This window comes from Kogia breviceps, chromosome 2 (genome assembly GCF_026419965.1).
Source record: "Kogia breviceps isolate mKogBre1 chromosome 2, mKogBre1 haplotype 1, whole genome shotgun sequence".
NCBI classification, from domain to species: domain Eukaryota; kingdom Metazoa; phylum Chordata; class Mammalia; order Artiodactyla; family Physeteridae; genus Kogia; species Kogia breviceps.
In genome coordinates, this window is record NC_081311.1 from 80,265,291 (window position 1) to 80,283,090 (window position 17,800).

The 17,800-nt window shown below is 37.9% G+C and overlaps 1 protein-coding gene across 6 annotated transcripts in view; it reads left to right on the forward strand.

The window, feature by feature from the left end:
- Positions 1-17,307, forward strand: part of ARID4B (AT-rich interaction domain 4B) — a 130,128-nt gene extending 112,821 nt beyond the window's left edge. For 5 of the 6 annotated variants that reach the window (XM_059054609.2, XM_067025689.1, XM_067025690.1 and 2 more), the window contains 5 exons: positions 4,884-6,098; positions 9,086-9,199; positions 11,427-11,642; positions 12,699-12,845; positions 15,553-17,307. In XM_059054609.2, coding sequence (XP_058910592.1) covers positions 4,884-6,098; positions 9,086-9,199; positions 11,427-11,642; positions 12,699-12,845; positions 15,553-15,680 — 1,820 coding nt within the window. In that variant the 3' untranslated portion in view covers positions 15,681-17,307. Of the gene's footprint in view, positions 1-4,883; positions 6,099-9,085; positions 9,200-9,887; positions 9,996-11,426; positions 11,643-12,698; positions 12,846-15,552 lie in introns of those variants that run through there. The other variant, XM_067025691.1, reaches the window with a different exon arrangement.
- Positions 17,308-17,800: the final 493 nt, after the last annotated feature.

Here is a 17,800-nt window from a genome sequence, read left to right on the forward strand (position 1 = left end):
CAGCGGCCATGGCTCACGGGCCTAGCCGCTCCGCGGCACGTGGGATCTTCCCGGACCGGGGCACGAACCCGTGTCCCCTGCATCGGCAGGCAGATACTCAACCACTGTGCCACCAGGGAAGCCCAGAGAGTTGAATTTTTATTGATTTTGAATGTAATGGAAATTGTTTTTCTCTCCTATTTCAGATGGATATTTATATTTATTATTTGTAAATATCTAAATATTCTAAAGTTCATTTTTCATAATTTTCTACTATATCAGAAATACAGAACAGTATATGGAAATATATATATAATTTAAAGAATAATGATACGAATATTGTGGTGAACAAGTAGTATTTACTTAAAATAGTTATGTCTCCCTGAAAAGTAATTAATATTCTGACTTAATCATTCTTTTACTGTTCTTTAGAATTATATTAAACCTATATATATTCCTAAAGAGGATATTATTTAGTTTTATTAAAACTGTGGCGAGCGTAAACCTAGCTATGTGAAAAAGGCAGTATTTCCACTTAGATGAAGGCTCCCTGAGAATGTTATCTGAATAGACTCTCTAGGTCATATTAAGCTTCTTTGTGAGTCTACAAAAGCCTCTGGAAGGGAATTCCGTGCGGCAAGGTAATGAGGCCGTTCTGGGAAACATCGGGGCTCCCCACAAGAATATCTGACGTAGTCTCAGAGGATGAGCAAAAGGAGTATGTTCACTGGGAGTAGGAAGGTCCTCTGTATTTTCTGATTCTAGGCTTCCCAAATATACCTCTGGCTTTCAGGTATGGGTCAAAACAAAATGTTTCTGCTGGGTATAATGACGTCATTATCCGATTCAGGTGATGGCACACAAGACATTGAGGGAAGAGCTGGAATTTCATCACCAAATGGTGGAAACAAGCTAAAATACATACAAAGAATCTAGTTGATGGCAGGAGGCATCTTGGTGATGATAGCCCTCCATATGACTTCCTTTGGAAATAAACTGCACGGTCTGGACTGGTTTCCTTCTACATCTGATGCACAGTTCTCTTCCTGGGAACTTTTTAGAGCTCTCTCTTCAAAGTGGTCCCTAGAATTTCTTTGTTTTGGATATCTGATGTGTTTTTTTTAACCTTCTTTGGTATACTCATTGTGGTGGAGTACATTCTCTAGTAAATTTTAAGAACAAGTGAATAAGAGGAAAGATACATTTTTAGGGACTGTCCATATCTGAAAATATCTTTATTCATGGTTTAGCGGGGTTGGACGTTTTTCCTTAATTATTTTACTGACATTGTTCCACTGTTTTTTTGCTTACAGTGTTATTTCTGTGAAATCCAGAGCTCTTCTAGTTTCTGATTCTTTGTATGTGACTTGTTTTATTGCTTGTTTTTGCCTTTCCCTTTTTCTGGAATCTTGAATCTTTGTTTCTAATGTCCTAAAATTTCACAGGATTATACCTTGTGTGGATGTGTTTTCATCCATTGTGGTGTGTACTTACTAAGTTGTTTCATTCTAGAAACTTGTGTCTTTCTGTTCTGGATAGTTTTCATGAATTATTTTGTTGATTTCCTCCTCTGCATTTCACTGTTTTCTCTCTCTCTCTCTCTCTCTCTCTCTGTCTGTCTCTTGGCCTGCCATTATATTGCTATTGAACCTTCTGCAGTATACTCTAATATTCTTATCTTTTGGCGGGGACATATTACTTATTCTTTTGTCTTTTTCCTCTAATTTCTTAGAAATTTTCTCAACTTTATCTTTTAATCCTTTTACTATTTAATTTACTGCTATAATGCTTATTGACAGCTGTAATGTTTTTAATTTTCAAGAACTCTGTTTTCTTCATGCTTTATACAATTCTGTTCTTGTACAATATCTTATGTTTCTGATTTTATTCTTTTTTTTTTTTTTTTTTTTTTTTTTACTGAAGTATAGTTGATTTACAATGTTGTGTCAGTTTCCGAGTACAACAGAGTGGTTCAGTTATACATATATATACATATTCTTTTCCATTATGGTTTATTACAGGATTTTGAATATAGTTCTCTGTGCTATACAGGACCTTGTTGTCTATTTTATATACATACAGTAGTTTGTATCTGCTAATCCCCAAATCCTAACTTATCCCTTCCCACCCCCTTTCCCCTTTGGTAATCATAAGCTTATTTTCTATGTCTGTGAAATCTGTTTCTGTTTTCATAAATAAATTTATTTGTGTAATATTTTAGATTCCACATATAAGTGATATCATATGGTATCAATCTTTCTGACTTACTTTGCTTTGTATGATAATCTCTAGGTCTCTCCATGTTGCTGCAAATGGCATTCTTTCATTCTTTTTTTATGGCTGAGTAGCATTCCATTGTATATATGTACTGCATCTTCTTTATCCAGTCATCTGTCAATGGACATTTAGGTTGCTTCCATGTCTTGGCTGTTATAAATAGTGCTATGAACATTGGGGTGCATGTATCTTTTCAAATTATAGTTTTCTCTGGATATATATTATCAGGAGTGGGACTGCTGGATCATATGGCAACTCTGTTTTTAGTCTTTTTAAGGAACTTCCGTACTGTTTTCCATAGTGGCTGGACCAAGTTACATTCCCACTAACAGTGTAGGAGGGTTCCCTTTTCTCCACACCCTCTCCAGCATTTGGTATTTGTAGACTTTTTAAATGATGGCCATTCGGACTGCTGTGAGGTGGTACCACATTGTAGTTTTTTGTTCTTTGTTTTTTGCTGTACGCGGGCCTCTGACTGTTGCGGCTTCTCCCGTTGCGGAGTACAGGCTCCGGACGCGCAGGCTCAGTGGCCATGGCTCACGGGTCTAGCCGCTCCGCGGCATGTGGGATCTTTCTGGACCGGGGCACGAACCCGTGTCCCCTGCTTCGGCAGGCAGGCTCTCAACCGCTGTGCCACCAGGGAAGCCCCACATTGTAGTTTTTATTTGCATTTTTCTAATAATTAGGTTGAGCATTTTTTCGTGTGCCTGTTGGCCATCTGTATGTCTTTTTTGGAGAAATTTCTGGTTAGGTTTTCTGCCCATTTTTCAGTAGGGTTGTTTTTTTTATTATTATTATTGAATTGTATGAGCTATTTGTATATTTTGGAAATTAAGCCCTTGTCCATTGCATCATTTGCAGATATTTTCTCCCGGTCCATAGGTTGTCTTTTCGTTTTGTTTGTGGTTTCCTTTGCTATGCAAAAGTTTGTAAGTTTGCTTAGGTCCATTTGTTTATTTTTGCTTTTATTTCTATTGCCTTGGGAGATGAACCTAAGAAAACACTGGTACAGTTTATGTCAGAGAATGTTTTGCCTATGTTCTCTTTTAGGAGTTTTATGGTATCATGTCTTATACTTAAGTCTTTAAGCCATTTTGAGTTTATTTTTGTGTATGGAGTGAGGGTGTGTTCTAACTCATTGATTCACATGCGGCTGTCCAACTTCCCAACACGACTTGTATAGAAAGTGTGGCAGAAGGGAGTTAGAGGTATTAATAAGAGAGAAAATCCTCACTGCTTATACGTATCAATGAATGGTATATTATTAAGAGATAACAATAGTAACTATCAGAGGAAATCGTTACAACATTTTGGAGGCTGGGGAGGGAAGAAAAGAGCCTTTGGTGTTTTATTATGAGTCTAAATTTGTTTTAACCATGTACATGTATTGCTTGAATAATTTAAAAAATTCAGTTATTTAGGAACACGTTGAAAAGATTAAATGTTTTTAACCATCTTAACTGTATCAATTATTTTTTACTTTTAACAAATTTAGCTAAAGAATATGCATGGACTTCTCAGTAGAGTGTAGTGTAGTTAAGATTCTAAATTCTGGAGTCAGATGACTTAGATTTAGATTTGATCTTCACTTATTTTAGCTCTTCGGAGTGGTTTACTTAGCCTCTCTAAAACCTAGTCTCCTAAACTATAAAATGGGGCTAATAACATGCTCATAGGGTTATGGTAAGATTGAATGAGATGATCTGTGCAGAGCATTTCAAGGTACCTGACATGTAACAGTTTCTCAATAAATGGTATGTTAACATCATAATAAAAGCTATTATTTTTTAATAGTTAATTGAATTTATTTACTAAAATGAACATTTAAGAAATAAATTCTATAGATACGTTTATATAAAGTCTAAGTTACTTAATTGTGTTCTTTAAAGCATCTACTGTGGAAATACATTGTTCACAAAATCTTTGAATGATCATTGCTACATTAAAAATGAAGTCTCCGGGGCTTCCCTGGTGGCGAAGTGGTTGAGAATCCGCCTGCTGATGCAGAGGACGCGGGTTTGTGCCCCGGTCCGGGAAGATCCCACCTGCCGCGGAGCGGCTGGGCCTGTGAGCCATGGCCACTGAGCCTGCGCATCTGGAGCCTGTGCTCCGCAACGGGAGAGGCCACAACAGTGAGAGGCCTGCGTACCATCAAAAAAAAAAAAAAAAAAAAAAAAAAAAAAAAAAAAAAAAAAAAAAAAAAAAAAGAAGGCTACGCTTTTATAAGAATATAGACTTTGGAGTTAGAACAGCCTGGGACTACATCCTAACTCGCCTATTTTATTCTCATAAATTTGTAGAAAATTCTTTCTTTTTTATAATCAGCTTTACTGAGGTATAATTTACAAACAATGAAAGTCACGACTTTTATGTTTACAATTTGATGAGTTTTGGCAGAAGTACACAGTAGTGTCACTACCACTATAGTCATGATATGGAACATTTCCATCATTGGGTGAATGTCTTCACTTTCTGAAGCTCAGTTTCCTCACTTGTGAAGCGAGGATAAAACCTAGCAACCTGGGGTAGCTATAAACATAGGAGCTAATCCATGTTTACATTAGCTGGCACAGAGAAGACATTGCTAGTGTTCTGATCATACTCATTGTTTTCTCTTTCTTTTCTAGCTTCTGAAAGTTCTGCTGAAGACAGTGAGCAAGAGGGTGAGACAGGGGTTCAAGACCTAGATAACAACGGCAAAGAAGCAGCTAAGGGTGATCATTTGACCCACCCCAGAAATGATCTTATTTCAAAAGAAGGACAGAACAGTTCCTCTTTGCTAGAAGAAAACAAAGTCCATGCAGATTTGGTAATAGCCAAACCCGTGTCGAAATCTCCGGAAAGATTAAGAAAAGATATAGAAGGATTATCTGAAGATACTGATTATGAGGAAGAAGATGAAGTCACAAAAAAGAGAAAAGATGTCAAGAAGGACACTGCAGATAAATCTTCAAAGCCACAGGTAAAACGTGGTAAGAGAAGGTATTGCAATACTGAGGAGTGTTTAAAAACCGGATCACCTGGCAAAAAGGAAGAGAAGGCCAAGAACAAAGAACCCCTCTGCATAGAAAACAGTAGCAACAGCTCTTCAGATGAAGATGAAGAAGAAAAATCAAAAGCAAAGACGACACCAACTAAGAAATACAACGGTTTGGAGGAGAAAAGAAAGTCTCTGCGGACAACTGGTTTCTATTCAGGATTTTCAGAAGTTGCCGAAAAAAGGATAAAACTTTCAAATAACTCTGATGAAAGACTTCAGAACAGCAGAGCTAAAGATCGAAAAGATGTCTGGTCAAGTATTCAGGGACAGTGGCCTAAAAAAACGCTGAAGGAGCTTTTCTCCGACTCTGACACCGAGGCTGCGGCTTCCCCGCCCCATCCTGCCCCGGAGGAGGGTCTGGTGGAGGGGTCCCTGCAGACCGTGGCCGAGGAGGAGAGCTGCTCCCCCGGCGCGGAGCTGGCCACCCCTCTGCCACCCAGTGCCGACGACAAACCGGCCGAGGAAAAGCCGGCAGAGGTCAGTGACAAAAAATCGGAATTTCCCAGTAGTGGCAGTAACTCAGTCCTCAATACCCCTCCCACGACACCCGAGTCGCCTTCCTCAGTCACCGTGACGGAAGCCAGTCGGCAGCCGTCTTCTGTAACAGTACCGGAGCCGCTGGCCCCAAACCAAGAAGAAGTCCGCAGTATCAAGAGTGAGACTGATAGCACAATCGAAGTGGACAGTGTGGCCGGGGAGCTCCAGGACCTCCAGTCGGAAGGGAACAGCTCGCCCGCGGGCTTCGATGCCAGCGTGAGCTCCAGCAGCAGTAATCAGCCCGAAGCGGAGCATCCTGAGAAAGGTGAGGCACGCAGGGCTCCGTTGCCTTACAGGTTTATAGTATCTCTCGTTACAAGTGTGAGGTGGTTACATGGAGTACTTGTGTGAACGAGGCAGAAATGGACATTTGGTAGGTAATTTGTTGTAAGGAAGAGTGGAGCGTGTTTAAAAGCTTGAGAAGAACTGAATACCCTCTGCTTCAGCCGCCCGTGCCATTTCACAGCGGACCAGACACGTGTTAGAAACTGTACCCAGGCCCAAGTCCAGACTTACTTGAAAACTCACGATGCACTGAGTGACTGTATGGCGTGAGCGGCTTAAATATATTTGTGTAACATTGTTTTTGCACTTGCTGTGTGCAGTTTCTCGCAAACATTTTGATTTACTGACAGACCCCTCCCCACTTAACCAAATACTGTACATGGGAGGTTGGAGCAACCAGCTCTGCAGGCACTGCTTTCCTCAGACAGCCGTGTCAAACTGATTTTCAAGCCTTTGTAAAGGAGTTTGATACTTCCTTAGATGCAGAGCTTCCAAATTGAAGGACCAGTGTCTCTGTTAATAAGCTATAGTAATACTCTTGATTTTCCGGGGAGTTGAAATTAGTACTTCCCGAAAGTATTAGTGCCTTTTTGATGGTGCCGTAGCTGTACTTCTGTCATCATTTTACTTATAAACCATTTCACTCAGGTGTCTTTAAATTAATGTACTCTAGGCTGACAACTTGGCTTTGAAACACACTTTTCCAGTATAAAGATACAGCACTAGGGGTATGTATTTTATATAACATACCAGATTTTATTATGCTAACTTCAGGTTTTTAGCTAAACTTTAAAAAGAGATATGATCCAGACCAAATTAGTTAATTCCAAGTTTTCTCACACAAACCTTTTTTTCCCCTTTTTCCAGTTTCCTTGAGATATAATTGACATAACATTATCATACAAATCTTGACTTAAAACATTAAAAAAATTAAGTAAAAAATATAGTTGCAATAATGTTCACACATACAGCTACTGTGATTATGTTTGTCTGCCATACTATCTCATGGAACTGAATTATCCAGGCATAAATAGAGTAATCCTTAAAATGAAAGGAGCATTTATCACAGATGATTAGAGAGGCTTTCAACTATTTCAATAATATGATAAACTATTTTTTTCTTATAAATTTATCTACTTATTTTTAGCTGTGTTGGGTCTTTGTTGCCGTGTGCGGGCTTTCTCTAGTTGCCGCGAGCGGGGTCTACTCTTCCTTGTGGTGCGCGGGCTTCTCACTGTGGTGGCTTCCCTTGTTACGTACGGAGCACAGTCTCCAGGTGTGCAGGCTTCAGTAGTTGTGACACACAGACTTCTCTCTAGTTGTGGCATGCGGGCTCCAGAGTGCGCAGGCTCATTAGTTGCAACTCACGGTCTCTCGTCTTGTGGCACGTGGGCTCCAGAGTGCATGGGCTCTTTAGCTGTGGTGCACCAGCTTAGTTGCCCCGCAGCATGTGGGATCTCAGTTCCCTTACCAGGGATTGAACCCGCGTCCCCTGCATTGGAAGGCGGATTCTTAACCACTGGACCGCCAAGGAAGTCCCAGAATTCACTTGATTTTAAAAGTAAAAATGTAAGGGACTTCCCTGGCTGTCCAGTGGTTAAGCCTCCGTGCTTCCACTGCAGGGGGCATGGGTTCGATCCCTGATCAGGGAATTAAGATCCTGCATGCCTCCCGGCACGGCCATTAAAAAAAACCAAAAAAGTAAAAACGTAAGTTTTACAATTTACATTGAAGATTGCCTTCCAGTTTAGCCTACAGTAAGCTTTTTATTTCTTGTAGCTGAAAGTTTCAGAAATAAACTCTTGGAGAGAAATCTAGCAATTGTTTTTAAGATTCTGTACTTTAATATAGATAATACCTAAATCACTTTCTTTATGTTTCACTTTGTTATATTAAAAGAGCATTAGGAAAAGTTATCTATTAGATGTAACCCATTAAAAAAAAACAGGAAACTGAGAAGTTGCAAACAAAACATTTAATAGCCTGTTCCATTTTTTACCCATGTCTTGTATATTCATGGTTGATTTTACCATTGTAACAGGACTAAGAAACATTTTTTTTTTTAAAACAAACGTGGCATAATTCTATCATGGTATTAATTATATTGTGTCATTATAGTATCTGACTTTGGAATGGAATAGAGATAAGACTTTATTAATCTCAGGAAAAAGATTACTGTATAGTCTGAGAAACAGTGCATATAATTAGGAAGATACAGAAACACGGCAGATGCTGAGGATCAGATTAGTGGCTGAGAAACTGTAGTTTGGAGTAGTGATTGATTATTGAAGGCTGGGCATCGGGGAAGGTAGGACTTGGGCTCGTCCTTGAAGAAAGGGAGACGTTTATAATATTTTGGAATAACTTCCTGGCAAGAAGATGAAATGTTTCTTAGAACTACTATGCTAGATTTGTAAATGGTATACGTGTTAACCATTGCCCTGGGAGCTAAGTTATTGTTGTTGTAAATTTATAATAAATTGTCTTTATAATAAATTTGTTATTATAATTGTGAATTACTACTAAAATTTATTCCATTAATATTATGTCATTAAAATTTTCATTAATATCATTGTAATACATATATTTACTATTTTAACCTGTAATTAAATCTTAATATTTTGGTTTTATTGAATTTTAACAAATTTCAGCTTTTATTTTCAGCATATACCTTTTTTTGAATTACTAGACTCATAAACTCCCAGTACTGTATTGAGAACTATATTCAGTTTGTATTTGATATTTCTAAGAAGGATGTGCATACTTTATTTGCTTTTTAAAAAACTCTATGTGTAATAATTCAGCTCATTAATGATGATTTATTTTAAAAATTGTAGTAATTGCTATGACAAATTATACAGGTAGAGTCTCAGAATTGGTCTATTCTTCTAGAATGTGGAATTAATTTATACCTGGGGCAAGCTGGATTTTACTTTGTGTTACTTAATAATTTCTTTCCCATTAAAGCCTGTACAGGTCAGAAAAGAGTGAAAGAAGCTCAGGGAGGAGGAAGTTCATCAAAAAAGCAGAAACGAAGCCATAAAGCAACAGTGGTAAACAACAAAAAGAAAGGCAAAGGCAGTAAGTGTGAAATCTCTAAATTTTTTAAATATAAAGATAATGGTGGATATGTCCTTTCCCCATTAAGAAAAGGGTATTCAGGATACGGGACAGTTAATATTTGATTTCGTCTCTAACCAATGCCCCCCCCCACCCCCCCGCCTCCCCGCCCTGCCACCAAAATCACACAGAAGTCTTGATCCTAGGTAAATTCTAGGATTGAGCAATTTATTATTCAGCAGTGGTACTGACTGCTGATGAACGATCAGGTAATCTTTTAAAAAATAGTAGCCAATATAATATAAACATCAGCATCTTCGTTAGTTTTATGTTCAACATTTCTTTTGCCATTATATATATTTCATATTATGAAATGCTTGAATTATATATTATTTTCATTACAAGGAAATTGATTGCTTTGTAATTCTTAAAGGCGAAAACAGCCTGGAAGAGAACAATCAAGATATTTTTAGAGCTGTAAATCCAGTAACTCCCGTGCACTACCTTTATCTTCGGTATCCTAAACTATGTAGCTAAGAGCAGCTGTAAGAATACTCTGGTTAAATATGTTGTAACTAATGACTTTAGCAATGATTCTGTTTATCAACCTACAGGAATATATATACTGTATTTCTCCTGAGAGCTGCACATTTTATCTCTTTTGTAGAAAAAGTAAGAAGCAGAAAATATGTAAAGAATTTCTTTTCAGGTGTCCCACACTGACCTCCTGCTGCTCTTCCAGGAGACTCCTGCCACCTCCACTGCCTGACCTTTGCTATCGGCCGGCTTGGCTGCACTTCAGTGCAGAAAAGGGTTATGCGGCCAGCTCCCCGAGGTTCTGCTGAGCCCATATGACTTCCAGGCGGTGAATATGGCATCCTTTGGGGCCCCGGGCGGCTGTGTTCAGCGAGGCCATGAAAGCCAAGCTGAGGCAGACCACTGCATCAGAGTGGGCCCAAGCCTTGGGTGGCTTAGCTAGGAGTTGCCAGGGGTTCCAGAGCAGCAGTGGGGGGACTGGGAAGGGATTCTTTAAACGTATGTATAAAAGAGTGGTGGAGATTCTTTATTCCCAAAACACCACAGTGGGAGGAGTTGCTGTGTATCTTTCCTGTCTGGAACACTTTTCAGGCTTTTAGAGCTTAACTATACTTTTTTGGGGGTTGTTAAATGAAGAATCAGGAAATGAAAATCGATAAATTTGATGCCAAATTGATAACTTATTTGGAGTAACTGACAGGATATTCAGAGTATTTTTTATTACACTCTGATTTTTTTTTCTTCAAGACTTTTAAATGACATTCTCTAAGAGGGCTTATCTTCAGTAAGTCAATTAACATTCATATAATTGAGAGATAATAGCAGTTGACCGCATATTCTCCCATTTTAATTATTGGGCTTACATCTTGATAAATCAGAATGAGGAAACACTTCTCTGAGAATAATTTAGTAACATGAATTAACTCTCATAGAATCTACAATAATGCTTTGTATCCAGAAAGAGGTAATTTATGGAAATACCAGTCCCATAACCTGTTCACATGTCAAGGTGTTAAACATTTCCATTCTAGTCCTGAGGCTTTAGTCAGCAATGGCAGATGTAACATAATTATTACATAGACTTCTGAATTTTTTTATAAATTACTGAGTATATTTACCAGGGTAAAACTGATGGTTTGTTTTAGTCAACAAGCTATGATGCAGGAGTTTCTTAAGGAATCATTGTATGTATCAAAGTTTAGAGTTTATTCCCAAAGAATTCTTTATTAAATATGATGATTGCACATCACTGTTTATGGCCAAAGGAGTAGGAAATTGTGACATGTACACAGACTGTACACAGTTTAAAATATGAAAGTTAAGAGTTTTCCATTATGAGTCATTTTAAAAGGTGCTGTATTCTACTTTATATATATTAATGTAATAGAGTTAAAAGCCATTTAAATAATTACTGTATATTTGGTAGTCTACCAGGTAACAATGAAAGATTAGATTGAGTGTTTTTTAAAAATATGTTATTGGCAATTCAGGTAAGAAGAGTTTTTGGTTTTGTTTTCCTTAACTGAGATACTGCTGTGTTTATTCTTAATGATTTTCCACGTTTTTAGGCAGGGTCTGTAAAGCAAGTTGTTTACTGTAGTAATAAATTCAAATGGTTAACTTTAAATGTCCACTAAAATCTGTGACAGATTCTTTGTTACTTTTCTATTTACTAATGCTTTTCTTTTTCTTTTTCTTTTTCTTTTTTCAGCAAATAGTAGTGATAGTGAAGAGCTTTCTGCTGGTGAAAGTGTAACTAAGGCTCAGCCCGTCAAATCTGTTTCCAGTGGAATGAAAGCTCATGGTACCAAATCTCCTGCTAGGACGCAGTCTCCAGGAAAATGTGGAAAGAATGGTGATAAGGATCCTGACCTCAAGGAACCTAGTAATCGATTACCCAAAGTTTACAAATGGAGTTTTCAGATGTGTAAGTGACATACATTAAATCAGCAGTTAAGCAGCAGAAACTGCATCCTAGTAATTCTTGATGCCAGTAATTCTGGAAAAGTGGCTGTAACCAGACTGAGAGACATAATAACCATTCGCTGCAGTGTAGCTTTATTTGGATCTTGATTTGAACAGAAAATTGCCGAAAGATAACTTGTAAGGCATTTGAGGCACACGTCAGCTTTGATGAGGTATTTCTGCTGTGTCAGCAGTTTGCTGTAAAAGCCTGGTGTTGAGGTGGGGAGTGGATGGAGGCGTGAGGCAAAGTCTGCCATGAATCGCTGGTCACTGCAGCTGCGTGAGGGGTGTGCGCCGCTCCCTTATCCTGCTCTTCACCCTTTTGTATACATGAGAAATAGCCATGAAAGATGTTTTCTGAAAAAGAGACTGCCGCAGTTTCTCACTCAGGGAAAGAGTCTTAGGGGACTGAAAGTGCTTTAGAGCGTGTGAAAGCTTTCCTCCAACCTAAAGGTATTAGAAGAATCTTAAAAAGAACAAGAAGAGGGGACTCCCCTGGTGGTCCAGCGGTTGAGACCCCGTGCTTCCCCTGCAGGGGGCGTAGGTTCCATCCCTGGCCGGGGAAGTTCCACGCGCCATGCGCTGCGACCAAAAAAAGTTGATGGGACATGCATTAAGAGATAAACTTTAAAAAAAAGAACAAAAAGCAGACGAAAGACAAAAATTTATCCACAGTCCTAACATTCAAAAAAATAGGCAAATTAATGTTGTACTGTAGTGATACTGTACGTGAATGCGGGATTTTTCTTTTTGGTAAATGTGGAATTTTTAACCTCTGTGTTTAGGTCCTAAGATCTTTAATTCTACACACTCATTCATTCAAGAAATACCGTGCATGTGTTAGTGCCGAGCATTGCTCTAGGCTAGGGAAAAAAAATCTTCGGCAAACAAATGTTTACAAGCCTATTTTTAGTTTATCTGTCTTCCTCATTCTACAGCCACACTATATGTTCTCTCTCTCTTATATATTAAAATTGTGTTCACAAATGGCATATTAATGAAAGTTTTAAATTCATAGCGGACCTGGAGAATATGACAAGTGCTGAGCGTATCACAATTCTTCAAGAAAAACTGCAAGAAATCAGAAAACATTATCTGTCATTAAAATCTGAAGTAGCTTCCATCGATCGGAGGAGAAAGCGTTTAAAGAAGAAAGAGAGAGAAAGTAAGTGTTTTCCCGTACTTTACTTAAACATAAAAAGCACTTTGCGACTGTGCAGTTGGGCTCACGTGAGTTGTGTTTGTGTATCTTCAGGTAAGCTCTTTAATCCCTCTGGCTTATTTTCCATCTATAAAGTGGGAAAATTTATCTAAAGAAACAGTCCTCTCAAACCATAATATTCACTTTCACGGAGCTTACAGTCTGCTTTTCCACCAAAACTAATAATGTTTCAGACTGTGAAGAGACTAGAGCAATGTTAAGGCAGTGATTGGGTGGGTTGCATTAGATTACCAGTGGCTGGGACATTTTCTTTGAGACCCGAATGACAAGAGGAAGTGAGAGAGGTTAAAATCTGAGGGAAGGGCGTTGTCCTAGTTTTCTGGGGCTGCCGAAACAAAGCTCAGGTCTGCCTCGGAGGTGTTGCAGGCTCTTTTCCAGACTACCACAGTAAAGCAAATATCACAGTAAAATGAGTCACATGAACTTTTTGGTTTCCCAGTGCATATGAAAGTTATGTTTACACTATACTGTAGTCTGTTAAGTGTGCAGTAGCATCATGTCGAAGAAAAGAAACGATGTACATACCTTAGTTAAAAATACTTTATTGTTAAAAATGCTAACCATGATCCGAGCTGTCATTGTGATCCTTTTGCTGGTGGAGGGTTCTGCCTCGATGTTGATGCTGCTGACTGATCCGGGTGGTGGTTGCTGAAGCCTCGGGTGGCCGTGGCAGTTTCTTAAAATAAGACAACAAGGAAATTTGCTGCATCAAGTGACTCTTCCTTCCATAAACGATTTCTCTGCAGTGCTGTTTGAAAGCATTTTACCCGCAGTGGAGCTTCTTTCCGGATTTGAGTCAGTGCTCTCAAACCCTGCTGCTGCTCCATTGATTAAGTTTATGTAATATTCTAAATCCTTGGTTGTCATTTCAGCAGTCAGATAAGTTCACTGTCTTACATGGGCATGGTTCATGGCATCCCAAAGCAATTACGATAGTAACATCAAAGATCTGTGCTCACAGATCACCATAACAAATATAATAATAATGAAAAAGTTTGAAATACTGTGAGAATTACCAAAATGTGACACAGAGACACAAAGTGAGCAAATACTGTTGGAAAAAATGCTGCAATAGACTTCTGGATTCAGGGTTGCCACAAACCTTCAATTTGAAAAAACACAGTATCTTTGGAGGGCAATAAAGCAAAGCATACTACAACGAAGTAGCCTGTATCACAGGCACAGTTATCTTGGGAAACTGTTTGACTGTGTGTTTGGAGAACTAGCTACTTTTTGTTCTAAGAATAGGTCCCAAGGAAGAATATGTGTTCACAAAGAAGTTGGTTATGGTAATATTTATAATAGCAGATAGAAATCATTAACTTGTATTCTCCAGTAATATATGGCATTGGTGAAAAATAAGTAGACGTTTAAATTTTTATTTATAATGCTCAAAGTATTCATTTGATGTCAGTAACAGCAAAAGACTAGGAATTAAATTAGTTACAATTCATAAATATAGTGGAACACTATTCAGCTTTGAAAAGAAAAAGAGGTAAATCTATATATGTACTGATAAGGAATCATCTCCTCAGATTGTTAAGTGGAAAAACCAAGAGTCAGACTCTAAACTGTGCTTCCACTTGGGTTTTAAAAGCAAAGTTACTAGTGTTTTCATTTAAAATGTGCATATCATATCTCTAGACTCTACGGAAAAAATTCCTCTAGAACCGGGGTTGCAAACATTTTCTTTAGAGACAGATACTAAATATTTTGGGCTTTGTGGGCCTTGTAGTCTCTACTACCTGACCTTATGAAATCTGCCGTAGGCAAGATGTAAAGAAACGGTTGTAGCTGTGTTCCAATAAAATTTTCTTAACAAAAACAGGCAGGCCAGATTTGGCCCTGGGGCAATAATTTGCCAGTCCAGTCCCTGTTGTGGAGTTTTAAAGATTGTGAAGCAGTTGGTAACAGTGGGGAGGGGAATTTGGAGGGTTAGGAGGGTCCTGGATGAGAGGGAGATTAGCTTTTCCACCTTAATATCCCAGCACTGAATGATTTCGTTTACTTTGTGCATGTATTCCTTAAAAAATAAGTTTTCAAACACTGATTTATAACAGTGAGAATTTCTTTGAGGAAAATAACTAATGGGTCATTTGCTTTGTAAACCAAGTGGAGGAAAATGCAGTAGTTATGATGTGATGTGTGGTAGTAGTTATTTTTTCCAACTTTAAGGAGCAATTAGCTTTCCCTTCTCATCACCATTTAATTTCATAAGGAACTCCAGAAGCAGAAACATACAGGAATTGGGAGGGGGAAAAAGATGTGGGGATGGATTACAGATTTTTCCTGTTGAATTCAAAGATCTTTTTGACATATGTTTCATTATTACGGAAGTCTGTCTTCTGTTTTATTTCCATGTCTCTGCTGACTGAAAACACTGTTCATTTTCCTCTTTTGATCCACGCAAGAGCGTTCCCTGGTCTGTCCTTTGTCGTTGCTTCTCCTGTGGTTTGGCAGTGCCTCGTTACTTGAGATGCACTAGGTTTTCCTTTCTTTACACAATGGTCTTGTAAGACTTAACTGCTCTCGTAGTAAGCTAAATGATTTTGGAGAACACAGCAGAATTTTAGTTTAGAGGACGAGTGCTTTACTTCCTTCTACTGATGTATATGCGTGTTACTAAGCGGTTGGTTTCCCTCCGCCTTAGGTGCTGCTACATCCTCGTCATCGTCCTCACCTTCGTCCAGCTCCATAACGGCTGCTGTGATGTTAACATTAGCTGAACCGTCCATGTCCAGCACGTCACAGAATGGAATGTCAGTTGAGTGCAGGTGACAGCAGGACTTGCCAAAGCACTTTGCACTTAATGGCTGTTGAGAGCCACGTCTTTTTTTATACTGCACAGTGGCACAAAAAAAAAAATCAGACAAGCACTATTTTATATTTAAAAATTGTTTCTTGACAAGCTGACTTGGCACTTAAGTGCACTTTTTTTATGAAGAAAAAGTACAATGAACTGCTTTTCCTCAAGCAATAATTGTTTCCAACTTGTCTGGGAATTGTGTGTCTGGCAACTTGAAGGCCTTCCACTGTGGCAAATGGAGGCTTTCCACTGCCTGTGGAGACAATACAGTAAGCGTAGTCATTGGGTGGCCACAACATGTTAAGATAACTTACTGTATATGTATTCCCTTGTATTTTGTTAAAGCTGGAACATTTGATATTTTTCCATTTATTTATGAAAAAATATGAACCTATTTTCATTTGTACAAGCTAATTGTTTTTTAAAGTAGGTCACCTTAGGGTGGCTTTAATTGTATAACTCAAGCACATGTAATAAATTCAGAACCTGCAGTTAACGGGATATTAGACATCAATCCTGATAACCAAATATTAAAGATTCTCTTTAAAAAAGACTGAACATGTTTACAGGTTTGAATTAGGCTAAAAGGTCTTGCAGTGGCTTTTCACGCCCCTTCAAATTGGAATGGAACTACTGTACTTTGCCATTTTTCTATAAATCAGTATTTTTTTTTAATTTTGATATAATACATTGTGTGAAAAGAGAAAATGGCTAATAAACTGTATTAAATCTTAAACAATGTGTAAAGATTGTACTTAGCCAGTTCAAAGTGTATATTTATTCATAATGAATTATAACAGTTATATTTTTGTGTTTTCTTGTAAATGTTTCTTTTTCCTTAAATACAGATAATTCATTTGTATTGCTTATTTTATTATGAGCTACAACAAGAGGACTTCAGGAACAAGTAAACTTTATCGGTATGGTTCAAGGCTGTTGCTATGAACTGTCTCAAAAGGATGGCTGTTATTTTAAGTATAAATAGCTAATCGGGGTGGTAGGCCTATAAAAATTAAATGCCTTGTATAAAATCCAAAATTGTTTTCACCTGTATTGACTTTATGTTGTATGGTTCCAATCTCTGTTCTGTTTGGCACTTGTATTTAATTCTACACCTTTGTAAGACATTTGTATATTGCGGATGTGTTCATTCAAGCTATTTAATACCTGGCACTGTTAATACACAGTACTTTACTGTACAGACTGTTTTACTGTTTTAATTGTAGTTCTGTGTACTTTTTTTGGACGGGGCTGGCATGTTTTATTTGTTTTCTGGCAATACGACGTGAGAATTTCGAAGCGTTTTGTTGTAGATGCTAACGTGTCAGAATCCTTTACATTCAACTTTTCTAAGAAAAGCATTTTCAGTCTTGCAGTGTGTGCTTACAGTAACTAATTTTGTTGAAAATGGTTTCAAGTTATTCAGATTTGTACAGGACTGTAAAGATTTGTTGACAGCAAAACATTGAAGAAAAGCTTATAGAATAAAAGCTATAAAGTATATATTAGGATCTGCAAACAATGAAGAATTATGTAATATATTGTACAAATGTAAGCAAAGGCTCTGAAATAAAATGCCATAGTTTGTGAATCCTTGATTTTGTTTCTAAAAGATTAAGTAATTTTAGTTCATTTCCATCTCTGATGCCTGACCGAAACATATATCTCCAGCATGTATTATCAGAAAGGGTAAAATTGACATCCAAAAAAGGGAATATTCTGCCTATAGGAATTAAAAGTCCATTAATGAGATTTATGTACAGCATTTGTTAGGCATTCTTATATCCTTGCATACACAATTTAGCTTGAGTCTGAAGATGAATACTTCTGACTTGGAGGTTTGTCTAAAGAAGAAAACTAAGATTTTTTTCTTTAATGCTTGAAACCATTACTAGCGGCTTTTTTTTTCCTTTTCTTTCTTTTTTTTTTTTTTGGTCTTTTCATGTAATTGGACCTTTGTGGCTCTCTTACACTTTCAGTGCACTCTACCCCATTGCACTTTGGAGTCATCTGGGTATTGTTAAAACAGTAGTCAATACTCCAGCCCCACCCTCAGTCATATTTAATTGGTCTGGGTTGGTACCTGGATGCT